Raw genomic sequence first — 17536 nt, forward strand, 5'->3', positions numbered from 1 at the left:
TTAGTTGGAAAAGGAAAACAACAACTTTCAAATTCCCTAGTTAAATTGATTTATAAAGCAAGTAAAATGATTAAATAACACTCATCAGTAAGCACACCACAATGCAAATAATAATGGGCTAAATCTAATCATAGAACGAGGCTTATTCTATTCAAACAGCAGTGTACAGTATCCGTATAATGTACAGTATCTTCCACCAGTTTTAGCCCTGGTTTCTCATCAAATAAAATGTATTGGTACATTAGAATGGCTAATAATGATCAATATTTCCCCACAAATGGAAGAATCACTGAAGTTTTCATTAGACAGATGACAATGATCAAGGAAACTCTAAAGTTCTAGATATTTCCCTCCTTATTGGCTGGCTGAGAAATATTTATTTAGATTTGTATGTAAACAAAAAAAATTGATATTATTTTATATTTCCATAGAAAAGCGTTATATTGCATGTCTTATACTCAATCAATTTTGTAACAATAGCCTCTATCAAAACATACAACTAGTAAGACAATTATTATCTCATCCAAAATGGCTTTTATTGTACTTTTCAGATGATCATTTATGCATTAATCCCAGGTATAGCTTACTTTGATTTTTTTGCTGCTACTTCTCAGTTCCCACAATGTTAGCACAAAACAATTGTACTTTGCTTCCTGATGTAAACGAGGCAATTGCCAATATGTATGTAATCTAAATCCCTATTTTTGTTGTTATTCCCACTCTATGCCGACCTAGATTTATACATTTTCATCCAAAACTCCCTCATTGGTTTGCTGTTGTATTCAGTGTTTTATCACAGATAAACTTTCCTGTGGGCCGTGCTCCGCCATTGTTGGTATTTGTATCCCAACTGTAGTTTTTCCAAGTGTCAGTGAGGCGGCTGAAAGCCATCCCCTGTGATTAGAGGATAATTGTATCTGCAGTTAAGCATTTGAATAGTGGTTGTAAATCTATGAGAGGGAATTTAGTGCGAAATAGTCACTCCTTATGGCTTCCCAGGGGGAACCTGATGTCACTTAAGATTGCTCCCTCTGCCCCTGAACACTGGCACAGGGAATGGGAAAGCAGCAGAGCCTGGCAGGACTGACACAATATTTTTTATCCTGCACAGAGGGATGAAAGGCAAGCGATCTGCTCCCTCTCATAGCCATTGGCCTACACAGAGGCTCTCATTGCTATCACAATACCGATACATAACATACTGTACATTCTATTTATTTATAAATAAAACATGGACCTCTACCTCTACTGCTTTTGCTCAGAAGCATACATTACAAGATTGATTATATATGCTCTGCGTATCGATGAGTAAAATCCTAATCAGATCAGTGATTGGAGTTGGGGGCAGGGAGGACATTTGGACTTTAACCTCAGAGCCTCTGTGTCTCTCCTCCTCCCCCTGACAGTGGCTTTGTGGAGGGATGCACACACAGGGAAGAAGGAGGCTCTCCTACTGTAATGAGGAGAAATGTCTCCATTTAGCCTGGGTTGTGTGCAGATGGAGTGCTGGGCAGGGTGAGGGTGCACTGAGTGGATCCTTTTTCCTAATTAAGGACAGTGTCGGAGGGGGTCACACTGTCGCTCTGTCTTCCAAAGCAGCATTCCTCCCTCTCTCTGTCCCCCAGGCCTGGGGGGGCCAGCCTCTGCCTTCTGGTTCACCTCATCACCAGGGTTCACACTGAGGTCAGGTCTTGGCCTTGTTTTTTCTCTACTCCGACTCAATGCAGTATCTTTCTCAGCAAAAGAGACAGGAAAGAGGCTAGTGCTAGGGATCCAAGGACTACTGAGGAGAAACAGTATGGTTCCTATCCTAATCCTCTCCCGGTAACCCACCTGACCCAGCTTGAACAGTTCCAGGACACAACCATTTTGGCTCACCTAAAACTGATTAGGAGAAAGTCCACTCCTGGATAGGATGGTTAGCAGCTGTATATGGCAAGGCCCTCCAGGTAACAATGAGTAATTTAACCCAGGTTATGTTGACACCTAACCAGGGTAGTTTCACATTGAGCTGACACACTGAGTCTGGGCAGTACCCTGCACACCAGGCCGGCCACCTTGAGATTTTTATGTTACTCAATGTAAATCACTGACAGCCTCTTTACACCATTTATTGTTTTTATAACACATTTGTTGCGTTATGGCAATATAGATATAATATATTGTGTTCGTCCTCCCAACTACCATTTGCCTTCATTATGATTCACTCTCTAGCCAGCCTCGGATTGACTTGCAGCATAACTAAAGTGGATTTTAATGGGAGAATACATTAACTCCTTCTGGTCATTATCACATAAATCAAGAGATTTTTGCTGGATCAACTGCTGAGCTCATAACACCATGCTGAGACTAAGGGTGAATAACCAAATGAGAGAGAGTGGCCATGACACTGCTATGGCAGCTCACATGCATCATATATCACTTTGGTTTAAGGGTTAACATGGGGTTTTTGTAGGTGTATATCTGTTTAATTAATAACAATATAAATGATATGAATGACACTAATTTAAACAGGAAAGAATGAAAATTAAGGAGATGCATAGCGCTGAATAATTAATAATGCAATTTACGATTGATAGAAGAACCGCCTCCATCTTGGATTTGGAAGAAGCCTTCAATAGATGGTGCTCTTCAGTTTAGGGAAAATATCATCTCATCATTGCTTCTTTATGTGTCTGTGTTTTAAGAAACATCCCAATTGAAACAAATTGGATTCTGTATTTGTGGTTTGTGTGAATCACACATTTTTAATAAATAGTTTCACATTTTGGCTCAAACCAAGAGTAGAAACATTGCTATACCTGTTGATAAGTATTTTCATAAGACGAGGTATTGCTTGCTCTCAACCAATCAGAATTTGTTATACAGAGGGGTGGGATAAAAATATGTCAGGGGAGTAGGATTTCTGACTGTTCATTATGTGAACTTTAAGGTTACACTGCTACCCTGTGATAGAACCCTGGACCAATCAAGAATCATTCTAAATCACCAGCCCCTTAATTGTTGGTGAATTTTGTCCTCAACCTGTCAGAGCAATTCCTTGACCCTTGCGATATATTTTAAATCCAGTATGAACCACATCCCTGGTTTAAACCATGAGGTCTGGTCAAGGAGCTCCCTTTGAGGGTGAGAAGCCATCGCTCTGTTGTTTACTGATTCAAGCAAATATAACCATCCCTTTGTTGACTTTATGTCTCCTCAACTATTAACTGGGAAAGGCCTTTGAAAAGGGAAGGAAGTAGATGTATGAGGGGATTAAAAGGTGCCATGACAAGGAAGCAGGCCTGGAACAGAGAACTGGATGGATGAGGTGACTGGGCTTTTGTTATGATAAGGTTCTCTTTAACAAAATAGTCTGTAGCGGCGTAGCGCCAGCTGCCGTATTTTTAGTGGCACGAGTCAAGTCATCCACAAAGCAGAGTGATATGTGAGTGTGGTAGTGTCATGAGGTGTCTTGGACCGTACTCTGAGTTGACCGCCAGTGACCACCTTATCTGTCAGTAGAACCTGCGAGGTACAGCGGCCAGTGCAGCGTTTATATGTCACACATGCATAGGATGGGCTTATAACGTGAATCTCTGTTATGTTCCTTATACGGCATGAAGTTCAGATATGACTTCGATTCCATTGCATTCTGGACCAGGTGAATTTGCATACAGTAAAACAACAGGGGCAGATAGCCACTGACATTTTGGCTAGGGGAGCTCTACCAGTGCAGCATAGAAGCTATCAGCTCTGTCTCTTCCTCTCTCGTGTTTTGGATTTTGTAATAAATGAGAGAGATGCTCCATGTTCAGCGGAAAGCTGAACGTTGGGGGGTTTCATCTACTTTGTTTGGACAAGAAGACTCAGTTGTGGCGCAGTGTGTTTGGTTTTGTTCGTTGAAAGTCAAGGTCTGGTTCAAAGGGGATGGATTCCAGGCCTCTTTCTCTGTCATCCGTGGTCCGAATTGAATTAAAGGTCACACAGACTAGTATAAATGGGATTTAAATAACTCCTGCACCCCAAATCAAAGGGGGCCACCTGTTCCCCCATCCTCCCTCCTTGGTAACTAGGCTCAAGCCTGATGACAGGTTAATTGAAAAGTGGTTGGGATTGAGCTTTGTTTTGTCATGTATGTTCAGGAGGACAGGCACTTTGGTTGAATTCCATTCAACTGTGGAATCCTAGATGGAGTCGTAAAGAGAGACAAATAATGGCCATTTAAAGTCAAAATGAAGATGTAGTGGATGTTTAAATCAAATCCAATTGTATTTGTCACATGCTTCATAAACAACATGTGTAGACTTAACAGTGAAATGCTTATGGGTCCGTTTCCAACATTGCAGAGTTAAAGATTTAAAAAAAATATATATAAATAGTGACACGAGGAATGAATACATATTGAATAATGAATAACAATTATGAGTAAAAAATAACATGGCTGTATACAGGGAGTACCAGTACCGAGTCGATTTACAGGGATACAAGATCATTTTTAGGTAGTTCTGTACATATAAGGAAGGGGTCAAGTGATTACTTGTGTAGTATTACTTTAGTGCCGTGTTGCAAACAGGATTCACATTTGTGAAAATGTTGATTATGTGCAGGCTTCCTTCTTTCCACTGTCATTTAGGTTAGTATTGTGGAGTAACTACAATGTTGTTAATCCATCCTCAGTTTTCTCCTATCACAGCCTTTTAAAATCTGTAACTGTTTTAAAGTCACCGTTGGCCTCATAGTGAAATCCCTCCGGGGTTTCATTCCTCTCCGGCAACTGAGTTAGGAAGGACGCCTGTATCTTTGTGGTGACTGGGTGTGTTGATACACCATCCAAAGTGTAATTAATAACTTCACCATGCTCAAAGGGATATTCAATGTCTGCTTTTTACATTTTTTACCCATCTACCAATAGGTGCCCTTCTTTGCGAGGCATTGGAAAACCTCCCTGGTCTTTGTGGTTGAATCTGTGTTTAAAATTCCCTGCTCAACTGAAGGACCTTACAGATAATTGTATCATGTTAAACATTATTGTTGCAACTCTGTCCATGCAACTTATGTGACTTGTTAAGCACATTTCTACTTCTGAACTTATTGAGGTTTGCCATAAAAAAAGTGTTTGAATTCTTATTGACTCAATCAGTTTCAGCTTTACATTTTGAATTCATTTGTAAAAATGCCAAGAAACATAAGTCCACTTTGACATGGGTTATTGTGTGTAGGCCAGTGACATCCGTTTTAAATGTATGTATGTGTATGTGTGAGTGTGTGTGAGTGTGTGTAGAGTCAGTGCAAGACAGTTGGTGCAAATGTAACAGTATAACTGTAGTCCGTCCCCTCGCCCATACCCGGGCTCGAACCCTCTGCACACATCAACAACTGACACCCACGAAGCATCCTTACCCATCGCTCCACAAAAGCCATGGCCCTTCCACTACTTCAAGGTCTCAAAGTGAGTGACGTCACCGATTGAAACGCTAATAGCGCGCACCACCGCTAACTAGCTAGCCATTTCACATCGGTTACACAAAGAAGGGTCAATGCAGGGATTCCGGTTAGCCATTTGATTAGCTATTTAAGCAGTCTTGTTTAGCAGTCTTATGGCTTGGGGGTAGAAGCTGTTCAAGGTCCTGTTGGTTCCAGACTTGGTGCACTGGTACCGGCTTGCCGTGCGGTAGCAGAGAGAACCGTCTATGGCTTGGTTGGTTGGAGTCTTTGGCCTCAGTGATATACTCACCACCCTCTGTAGCGCCTCGGGTGGCTTGCAGTGGTCGTACCAAGTGGTGATGCAGCCAGTCAAGATGCTCTCAATGGTGCAGCTTTAGAACCTTTTGAAGATCTGAGGGCCCATGCCAAATCTTTTCAGCCTCCTGAGGGGGAAGAGGCACTGCCGTGCCCTCTTCACAAATGTGTGGGTGTGTGTGGACCATGTTAATTCCGAGGAACTTGAAGCTCTTGACCCGCTCCACTACAGCCCCATCGATGTGGATGGGGGCGTGCTCGCCCTTCTGTTTTCTGTAGTCCACTATCAGCTCCTTTGTCTTGCTGACATTGAGGGAGAGGTTGTTGTGCTGGCACCTCACTGCCATGTCTCTGACCTCCTCCCTGTAGGCTGCCTCATCGTTGTTGGTGATCTGTCCTACCACTGTCATGTCGTCAACAAACTTGATGATGGCTTTGGAATAGTGCGCAGAAACGCAGTAATGCGTGAAAAGGGTGTACAGGAGGGGACTAAGCACACACTCCTGAGAGGCCCCGGTGTTGATGGTCAGCGTGGCGGATGTGTTGTTGCCTACCCTCACCGCCTGGGGGCTGCCCATCAGGAAGTCCAGGATCCAGTTGCAGAGGGAGGTGTCAGGTCTCAGGGTCCTGAACTTGCCCTGATTTTACACTGCTACATGTGTAACATGGTGCGGCTCTCTGTAACACATCTGTTAGATGTCAGTTAATAGCACACACCTAAAGGCCTCTGAGGTGCAGAGTCACTGTATAACTGAAGCTCCAGACCAGGAGGGAGTCATACAGAGACCCTTTCTGTTCATTCCCCACTGCATTGTTGGTTAAAGGGCTTGTACGTAAGCATTTCACTGTTGTATTCTGTGCATGTGACAAATACAATTTGATTTGATTTGATTTTGCAGTGGGAGCAGAGGTACTGTATCTGCTGCATCGTTAATCTGCAGCACCAAAATTGTTCTGTCATCTCAGTACATTTACAGAAGTGCTGTAAATGTATTGATCCCAGTTTCCCCTAAGCTAGCAGTGGTGTATTTGATCCAGGGACAGCTGGCAGTGTGGCCTGTTGCTGCTTCCTGGGTATGAGAGTCCATGACAAATACAATAATATACCAACATTTTTCTGTCAACTTATATGTATCCTACTTTGTGATCTTCCACAGACTTTGAGGAGATCCAATTGGTGGCAGCCCAGGATCTCAGTAACATCTTGAAACAAGGCTACCTGGAAAAGAAACGACGGGGTACTAAGATTATGGAGTCAATTATTATGGAAATATGGAATGCTGAGTGCTCATTTAAAGACGTGTGGGAAGAATGACATCATTTGTTATTTTCCTTACGTTTTCCATTTAGATCACAGCTTCTTCAGCTTAGAATGGCAAAAGCGATGGTGTGTCCTCAATAACACAATATTCTACTACTTTGGGAGCGACAAGGGTTGGTTTGATCCCTTACATAACACTAAGACATACAATGTAGTCATGTAGTCATTTATGCCTGGATCTCATACCTGTGAACACTCTGGTGAGGAGATTGAGTTGACACTTCTTCCTTCAGACAAGCAGCAGAAGGGCTCCTTCTATATCAATGGCTACAGCGCAGAGCTGGTGGCCAACCTACGTAAAGACTCCAAGAAGAATGCCTGCTTTGAGCTGAGTGCCCCTGACCGACGCTCCTTCCAGGTGGGTGTACAGTACAATAACAATACAACTGACTCCTAACAATGGGATTGAATGACAGTAATGTTTCATAGCATACCAGTCTGACCTAATGATCATACTTTATGATGGTGTCTATCCTCCCCAGTTCACTGCTAGCAGTCCGCGAGAGGCCAGGGAATGGGTGGATCAGATCAACTTTGTCCTGAAAGGTATATCTACATAGTTTGAAAACGATTTCAAAGACACAGTAGTAGAAAATGATATAGTGATTATTGTGTATGTTTGTCCTCTGTTAGATTGGTATTGCCTGAAAGGGCAGAAAACAAACCATTTTATATCCCTTCCCAAATATATCCATCCCCAGAACGACCAATCAGACGCCTTCCAAACCTCCTCATCTGCTACGTCACAAGGCATTCATGTCACGTGTCGTTCCCCCCCCCCCTAATAATTTCCCCCTTACGGGAAATTGATTGATAGTTGTTCTGGTTATCTTCTAGCGACATTGATTTCTGCCTGGCCTATGGTGTATCACAGAGGACCTGATACCCTGTGTTGCAGTGCCCAGTCGTCAGCAATCACAGCGCTGCTCCATCTGAGAGAGGCGAGCTGCACCGGCTGCTCTTAAATGGGCTGATTTGCGGGATGTAACAGACACCCCATCATTTGTCTTGTCCTCTTTTACTACTAAACAAGATCCAGATAGACATGGAGTTTGAGGCGAAGATTTTGCTCTCTGTTACTTGCTCTGGATTTATGAAGGGTGGATTTTTCCTTTTTCCCGCCAACTGTTCATCAAAGGAGTACATTAATGTCCAATAGAATGACTAGATGTTTCACAGATATCGTTTAAAATATAATCAAATGGGGAAGTCAGTGGATGCCATCTTCTACTCTGGGCCCTTTGGGGAGGGAGGGAGAGAGGGAGAGAGGGAGAGAGGGAGGGAGGGAGGGAGGGAGGGAGGGAGGGAGGGAGGGAGGGAGGGAGGGAGGGAGAGAGGGAGAGAGAGAGAGAGAGAGAGAGAGAGAGCGAGAGAGAGAGAGAGAGAGAGAGAGAGAGAGAGAGAGAGACTGCTCATTATTTTATGCCATGTCTGTGTCCCATGCAGATTTGAGTTCCAGCTTCATCCCCTTTGATGACGATGAGGAAGAGGAAGAGGAAGAGGAGGAGGAGACCTATGATGACATTGAGGGGGTGACCGGGGCGGCCAGCCCTCCCCCTCGTCCCACCCCCGCCCCCGTCCTGCCCCAGCAGGCCAAAGCCTCTCTCAGTAGCCAGGAGGAATGGAGGCCCAAGCAGGGGGGGCAAGAGGAAGCAGAGGAGGATGATATCTACGAGGTGCTCCCAGGTATGAGAACACACACATTCTCATTACCCCTCAGAGATGCATCACTATCACTGTAACTCAAAGACTAATTACACATTATAAATAATTTATTCTTAATAAGAGTGTCAGAGGTCTGGCTGCTGTTTACAGAGTAAATACAGGACTGTCCCACAGGCAGGTGGGTGGCTAAAGGGATCCTGAGAATGACCAAAGGGGGCGACTTCTCAGTGTCATTATCCATCACTCCATTTAAGATACATCAAGATTCTGTTTCCCCTTTGCCGAAATCATTGGTTGGAGAGATATGTGTCTTGTCAACTGCCTTTTCACCATAAAAAGCCATCTGGGATGGGTACAGACCCTGACCACAGATGGTGTATCGAATGTCTTTTTCTTTCACTTTCTCACCCTACCACTTATCAATCTCTCTTTCCTTCTTTGATCGCTCTCAGATGTTCTTAAAAGGCACTGGATGTAGTACATTGATTACAAACCTTGTTCTTTTCACATATTTATTTTAAAGAAAGATATTTTCCTATTATTATAATTATTGTAACAAGTTACATTTTTAATGGGTAACCATGGCTGTTAAGTTGGTGCAGTAGGTGTATTGGTCAGTGGTCTGGGTGTATTTGTGTTTGTGTGTGTGTGTGTGTGTGCGTGTGTGTGCGTGTGTGTGCACATATGCATCTTTGTGTGTGTGTCTTTTCCATGCTGTTACTGGAAGCAGAGGGCAGGTTGGTCTGGAGGGTGTATAGGGTTGCTGGCTGGTGGCTTTACTGTCAGACTGACAGCGTGACGATGGATGTGGGAGACAGAGAGCAGGGATATCACTGTCACCTCTCAGACCACGAGGTGCCACGCCCGTAATCCATGTCACATCTAGCTCTATAAGGCTAAGGAGGTTGAGAAATGTCCCCTTTAGATATTTGGTTTATGTGATTCAAAGTTAACAGTAGCATATGGTAAAAGTTTAAAACTCTGTTGTTCATTGTAATGTGGTAAAGTGCACATCCCTGCTTGTCTGGTCAATTGATTAGCACTGTTAACACGTAAGGTAGAGTAAGTGCCCTATTGGCTGCGTGTCGGCAAGGCCGACGGGCTCAATAGGCAGGATTGGGCGGCCTCCTATGGTGCCAGCATTTTCGGAGCTAAACTGACCAAGACGCACCTCCAACAACAACACATAAAACATCACATAATTCTGCCCAAAAACAATGACAATTTATTCCAACCAGTGGCATATGGGCTTTTTAGGTGAGCGCTGATGACATCGTGTGATAAGCAGTGCCCGTGTTGTCAAAGGCAGGGGCGCAAAATATTTGTATTGTCCATTCCCAGCGCACCTCTCCAGGGTGTTATTGGAGACACGCATCTAACATAAATCATTTAGCAGATATAGGATATGTTAGAAAGAGTATGTGGCCTTTTCTGAAGCCTAAAGGCTGGAGATAAAATGTATGGCAATGTAATGAGACGGACACTTTTTACATCATGCAGGTTTCTCCAGATCAAATTGCCAAATCTAAATGGCCCTCAAGCAAATAATAAATGCACTGTCATGTTAACAAACAACATATCCTAAAAACAGGACAGATATGGAATGGACAATCACTACTGTTGTCCAGGAGTTTCACCCTGTTGTCATGATCAGTGATTTCAAGTTTGTATCCTTCTATTTTTGACATGTTGATCATAGCGAAAAAGAAAATACTTCTGCATTTCCCGCTGTGTAAACAAATTGCAAATATGCTCACGATAGCTCCTGATAAAGTTGGGTAGATGATATTCAGTGCTTAAATAGCCAAGTTGATTAGTCACAGGAATCAGGACTAATAAAGGAAATGCAATGGCCTGTTTTACAAATGGTGGGCCTACCACATGGATGGGCGTTCATAAAATTACATTGCGGGCCGACATGGTTGGCTACACCAGATTAAGCACAAGACAATGTCTTTTGGTCGTCTTTTTTTGGTCCGATTCGGACCGGATGTCTTTTTTTTGTGTTATATAAATGGTAGGTTTACGATATAGATGGGCATTCATAAAATTCAATTTCAGGCAGCACTGTAGGCTACACCTCCGTAAGCACGGACCGTCACCGACATCTTTTCGACGTCTTTTTTTGGTGGCCTTGATTTCCACATCTAAGAACATTGGTTTGTGGTCCGGCCCAGACCAAATCTGAACCAATGATAGACTATCTTTGGTTCAGATTTTGTCCAGTCTGGACCAGTCTTGATTTGACCTGAACATAAACGTCTATAAATGACTTATTTTCAACTTTCATTCAGAACCCAAAATTTGCTTGATTTAATCATCCGGAAAATACATATTTTTTACGTCAGGAAAATAAGTATTTTCCACTTTCATTCAGAACCAAAAAAGGAACCTGATTTCAACGTCTGTAAACACATATTTTTCAATGTCCGGAAAATATTTATTTTAAACATATGGAAAATACCTTTTCACCTTTCATTCAGAACTTAACTTCTACGTCTGGAAAATACATATTTTTTTAAATATCTTTTCAACATAACATTTTGCTTACTGTGACTATTCTGGTTTTGCGTGAGAGCGTGATTTTTTTGGTCCTGCCTGGGGTGGCAGAACGGCAAGGACACGCCCTGGTGTAAGTATGTAGTCGTGTCCAGGGCCAAGGGAGGTGGTGGGAAGACAGGTGGTACCCACATCTCCACAATACAGAAAGTGCATTATCTTTTCCAGGAAAGGTCTTGGAATTTCTCACCTCTTTTGTTTTCATCCCATTTTCCAGACGATGACTTTCCAGAACCAATTGAGGAGATAAGTGAGAAGAGCACAAAACCAGGTCTGAATACCAAAGAGCACGCATTGACCAGCAAAATAGGAAAGTAAAAAAATGAATGTATAAATGTTGGATACCCTTTCAACAATCTGTATCAACTTTTCATCTTCCACAAAGTCCCCTTTGTCAGCTGTTTATGTTAATACAAGATAGATGAGGGTATGAAGGAAATGAGATATCAGCAAGCTGCTGTTCTAGAGAGGAGGTGTGTAGGTGTCACTTTTATAGAGTTAAAGATAGAGGTATTACTGACATATTTTAGGCAACAGCATTGTGTGTTTTTCCTTAGTCTGGTCCATGGACTATGCCAACTACTACCAGGGCTTGTGGGACTGTGAGGCAGACGAGCCTGATGAGCTGGCCTTCCAGAGAGGTGACCTCATCTATATCGTCAGTAAGGTCAGCATCAACAACGCCAGTCAAAGTTCCTTCATGCACTTCATCAACAAGCTACATATAGTATGTTCTATTCTAATTTGATTCTGATATTTTCCAAATAACGCCTCAATCCCTCTTTGTAACACTTATTTAAGTCTAACTCCAACCCATCCATTGTCCAATCCAAGGCCAGTGGGAAGGGGGGGGGGCTATCAGATGTTCGGTAATGGGATTGTGGGACATTACTGAGTCTGTATCTGTATCATGGGGGTTAATTGAGAGAGCAGCCATGCGAAACCCCGCTGTGTTCAACACAAATTGCAGGTGGAGCATCCTGCATCTCAGCTTTTTTCCATCAATCTATTTCCCTGTGTTTTATGGCAATTGTGTAGTAACATGCAGTCTATCTACTTGTTACAGCCACTCTAGTGGAAATCAATGTGTTGTAATTTGGGCACCGCCGCCCACTAAGCTTTTCAAGACCTTGTTCGCATTGAAGCTATTTTGGAAGGCTTGGATTTGTGTGTCATCATATATCCTGTTTTTACAGTATGTACAACTGGTATTTTATAGGAAGAGTTAAGAATAATTTTTAGTTGAACACGGTGGTCTCCTCTGCAGTATCAGATAAAGGAGCATGTATCTATGTGTACTAGTTTATAAAGGAATGTCAAAACAACCCAGTCTATTTTTCATAGAAGCATAATAATGCCACCTGCTCTGAATCTGTTGGAAGTGGATCAAGAAGACATTACCAGCCTTCAAGTGTTTTAGGATTTCTACAGTATTACCTTTCAGTGTAGGTGTTGGCTTACCTACCTTTCACTGTAACAGACCAACTGTTAGTGGCTGTAGCTGTACCATCTGGTACACGGCTATAATGATACAGATGACTCGTTTTGTCAAGCCGATAGACTACAACAGAGCCTTCTAACGGTCCCGTAATGGATTGAAAGTGAGGGCCTCATTGTAATTAATTTAGAGGTGATTCCTTCCTGTCTGTTTCTGAGTGGAAGCCTTTGGTTTAGTGTGACACTAGTCCACCCGTGTCCCACTCACACTCATAACCTTGTACCACATTTTCCTCATGAATTACACGATTAGGACCCTACGTGGCTATGTTTGTTTTAACGAGCCTTATGGGAGGGCAATCCCTGTTCCCTCTCTGGTGCGTCAGTAGAGCAGTCAATTTAGTTTAACAGGGGTTTCCTGGGAATCCTGACCTCTACGAATGAAATACAGGCCCTTGGCTGCAATTTAAGCCTAGCTCTAACTGGGGAACACAGACATAAAATGGCCATAATAAAACTAAGGCCCATAAATTCTCATGAACAGAGGCTTGAGGTGTTGGGGGAGGCTGGGTGTATGTCAACACTGCCCATAATTACAAAGGAGTAAGGACACGCTCTAAGTGCTAAATCAATGGTGCTAACAAACTGTTATTTTTAAGGCCGAGGCTTCAGATACTGAGTTTTCCCCCACGCCCCGCTCTACTGAGTTTTCCCCCACGTCCCTCCCGCCCCTCCGGAAACCTCTTTCTTAAAGCCTAAGATCCGGATCACATTCTGCGCATGTGTTATTTTATGCACACATTCGTTTTTCTAACTTCCCCCGCCCTTCACGTTTCGCTCTGTACTCACCCTCTTCTGAACCATGAAGATGTAGTCTATGTCTCTGTCTCATATTTCTGAACAGCTGAATCAAAAACCCTGCGGTGATTAGAACAAACATTCCAAAACATATATATTATGAAGGCTCCAGCTGAATGTTCCAGGCAGCTGAGAGTGTATTCAGACCAGTAAAAAAGGGTGTTTTTCATCACCCTGTGCCAAAGTTATACCATACCATTTGGAAAGTATAAAGACCCCTTGAATATTTCCACATGTTGGTACGTTACAGCTTTATTTTAAAATGGATTCAATTGTTTAAAAAATTTAACTGAAATATAACATTTACATAAGTATTCAGACCCTTTAAATCAGTACTTTATTGAAGCATCTTTGGCAGCAATTACAGCCTCGAGTCTTCTTGGGTATGACACTACAAGCTTGGCACGTCTATATTTGGGGAGTTTCTCCCATTCTTCTCTATAGATCCTGTCAAGCTCTCTCAGGTTGGATGGGGAGCGTCGCTGCACAACTATTCTCAGGTCTCTCCAGAGTTGTTTGATCAGGTTCAAGTCCGGGCTCTGGCCGGGCCACTCAAGGACATTCAGAGAGTTGTCCCGAAGTCACTCCTATGTTGTCTTGGCTGTGTGCTTAGGGTCATTTCCTAGTTAAATAAAGGTTAAATAAAAAAATATACACTGCTCAAAAAAATAAAGGGAACACTAAAATAACACATCCTAGATCTGAATTAATGAAATATTCTTATTAAATACTTTTTTCTTTACATAGCTGAATGTGCTGACAACAAAATCACACACAAATTATCAATGGAAATCAAATTTATCAACCGATGGAGGTCTGGATTAGGAGTCACACTCAAAATTAAAGTGGAAAACCACACTACAGGCTGATCCAACTTTGATGTAATGTCCTTAAAACAAGTCAAAATGAGGCTCAGTAGTGTGTGTGGCCTCCACGTGCCTGTATGACTTCCCTAAAACGTCTGGGCATGCTCCTGATGAGGTGGCGGATGGTCTCCTGAGGGATCTCCTCCCAGACCTGGACTAAAGCATCCACCAACTCCTGGACAGTCTGTGGTGCAAAGTGACGTTGGTGGATGGAGCGAGACATGATGTCCCAGATGTGCTCATTTGGATTCAGGTCTAGGGAATGGGCGGGCCAGTCCATAGCATCAATGCCTTCCTCTTGCAGGAACTGCTGACACACTCCAGCCACATGAGGTCTAGCATTGTCTTGCATTAGGAGGAACCCAGGGCCAACCGCACCAGCATACGGTCTCACAAGGGGTCTGAGGATCTCATCTCAGTACCTAATGGCAGTCAGGCTACCTCTGGCGAGCACATGGAAAAAAATGCCACCCCACACCATGACTGACCCACCGCCAAACCGGTCATGCTGGAGGATGTTGCAGGCAGCAGAACGTTCTCCACGGCGTCTCCAGACTCTGTCACGTCTGTCACATGTGCTCAGTGTGAACCTGCTTTCATCTGTGAAGAGCACAGGGCGCCAGTGGCGAATTTGCCATTCTTGGTGTTCTCTGGCAAATGAAAAACGTCCTGCACGGTGTTGGGCTGTAAGCACAACCCCCACCTGTGGACGTTGGGCCCTCATACCACCCTCATGGAGTCTGTTTCTGACCGTTTGAGCAGTCACATGCACATTTGTGGCCTGCTGGAGGTCATTTTGCAGGGCTCTGGCAGTGCTCCTCCTGCTCCTCCTTGCACAAAGGCGGAGGTAGCGGTCCTGCTGCTGGGTTGTTGTCCTCCTCCACATCTCCTGATGTACTGGCCTGTCTCCTGGTAGCGCCTCCATGCTCTGGACACTACGCTGACAGACACAGCAAACCTTCTTGCCACAGCTCGCATTGATGTGCCATCCTGGATGAGCTGCACTACCTGAGCCACTTGTGTGGGTTGTAGACTCTGTCTCATGCTACCACTAGAGTGAAAGCACCGCCAGCATTCAAAAGTGACCAAAACATCAGCCAGGAAGCATAGGAACTGAGAATTGGTCTGTGGTCACCACCTGCAGAACCACTCCTTTATTGGGGGTGTCTTGCTAATTGCCTATAATTTCCACCTGTTGTCTATTCTATTTGCACAACAGCATGTGAAATTTATTGTCAATCAGTGTTGCTTCCTAAGTGGACAGTTTGATTTCACAGAAGTGTGATTGACTTGGAGTTACATTGTGTTGTTTAAGTGTTCCCTTTATTTTTTTGAGCAGCGTATATATATAATTGTCTTCGCCCCAGTCTGAGGTCTTGAGTGCTCTGGAGCAGGTTTTCATCCAAGATCTCTCTGTATTTTTACCGTTCATCTTTCCCTCGATCTTGACTAGTCTCCCAGGCCCTGCTGCTGAAAAACATCCCCACAGCATGTGTTGCCACCACCATGCTTCACTGTAGGGATGGTGCCGGGTTTCCTCCAGATGTGATGCTTGGCATTCAGCATTCCAACATTTTCATTTTGTTCTACCTTTTTTTCAATGTACATTTCTTTGTAAACAGTTGAAGTCGGAAGTTTACATATTCTTAGGTAGGAGGTAGGTAGGTAACTCGTTTTTCAACCTCTCTACAAATTTCTTGTTAACAAACTATAGTTTTGGCAAGTTGGTTAGGACATCTACTTTGTGCATGACAAAAGTAATTTGTCCAACAATTGTTTACAGACAGATTATTTCACTTATAATTCACTGTATCACAATTCCAGTGGGTCAGAAGTTTACATACACTAAGTTGAAAAATCCAGAAAATTATTTAATGGCTTTAGAAGCTTCTGATAGGCGAATTAACATAATTTGAGTGAATTGGAGGTGTACCTTACCTGTGGATGTATTTCAAGGCCTACCTTCAAACTAAGTGCCTCTTTGCTTGACATCATAGGAAAATCAAAAAATTGTAGACCTCCACAAGTCTGGTTCATCCTTGGGAGCAATTTACAAACACCTGAAGGTACCACGTTCATCTGTACAAACAATAGTACGCAAGTATAAACACCATGGGACCACGCAGCTGTCATACCTCTCAGGAAGGAGACGCGTTCTGTCTCCTAGAGATGAACGTACTTTGGTGCGAGAAGCGAAAATCAATCCCAGAACAACAGCAATGGACCTTGTGAAGATGCTGGAGGAAACAGGTACAAAAGTATCTATATCCACAGTAAAACGAGTCCCTATATCGACATAACCTGAAAGGCCGCTCAGCAAGGAAGAAGCCACTGGTCCAAAACCGCCATGAAAAAGCCAGACTACGGTTTGCAACTGCACATGGGGACAAAGATTGTACTTTTTGGAGAAATGTCCTCTGGTCTGATGAAACAAACTTATTGTGGGAAGCTTGTGGAAGACTACCCGAAACGTTTGACCCAAGATAAACAATTTAAAGCCAAATACTGATTAAGTCTATGTAAACTTCTGACCCACTGGGAATGTGATGAAAGAAATTAAAGCTGAAATAAATCATTCTCTTTACTATTATTCTGACATTTCTCATTCATTAAATAAAGTGGTGATCCTAACTGACCTAAGACAGGGAATTTTTACTAGGATTAAATGTAAGGAATTGTGAACAACTAAGTTGAAATGTTGTTGGCTAAGGTGTATGTAAACTTCTGACTTCAACTGTACATCCATAAAAAATATTTTGACTGGCTGAGAAACGCTGCCTTACTTCTCTCTCTTCCAGACTCCTGACCCCTACACGTTCATTACTATGGGACAGTTAGAAATCGAATTTGAATACGACAGTTTATACAAATCTCCGCAGTTGAAAACTAAATGTTAATCTAAAAAAAAAGTGAGATAATATCTAGATGCTTTTTATAGTGGATATCGAGTTTATAAATTGCCTGGCTGGGCTGATAAGACAGTGGATTATGCAGTCAGATGGAACAGAGTAAATAGGCATTTTAACGTCATAGATTTAGCCGGTGGTAACTTGTGGAATAGACACCAGCTGGAATGCGCTTTTAACCAATCAGCATTCAGGATTAGACC

At 43.0% G+C, this 17536-nt stretch overlaps 1 protein-coding gene across 1 annotated transcript in view; it reads left to right on the forward strand.

Moving 5' to 3' along the window:
• The window catches only part of skap1 (src kinase associated phosphoprotein 1), a 45538-nt gene that overhangs the window by 15928 nt on the left and 12074 nt on the right, over positions 1-17536 (forward strand). The window contains exons 5-11 of the mRNA XM_036955941.2: positions 6879-6959; positions 7072-7155; positions 7276-7400; positions 7525-7588; positions 8489-8728; positions 11484-11537; positions 11824-11933. Coding sequence (XP_036811836.1) covers positions 6879-6959; positions 7072-7155; positions 7276-7400; positions 7525-7588; positions 8489-8728; positions 11484-11537; positions 11824-11933 — 758 coding nt within the window. The remainder of the gene's footprint in view (positions 1-6878; positions 6960-7071; positions 7156-7275; positions 7401-7524; positions 7589-8488; positions 8729-11483; positions 11538-11823; positions 11934-17536) is intronic.

This window comes from Oncorhynchus mykiss, chromosome 20 (genome assembly GCF_057628025.1).
Source record: "Oncorhynchus mykiss isolate SJ-2025 chromosome 20, ASM5762802v1, whole genome shotgun sequence".
Lineage (NCBI taxonomy): Eukaryota > Metazoa > Chordata > Actinopteri > Salmoniformes > Salmonidae > Oncorhynchus > Oncorhynchus mykiss.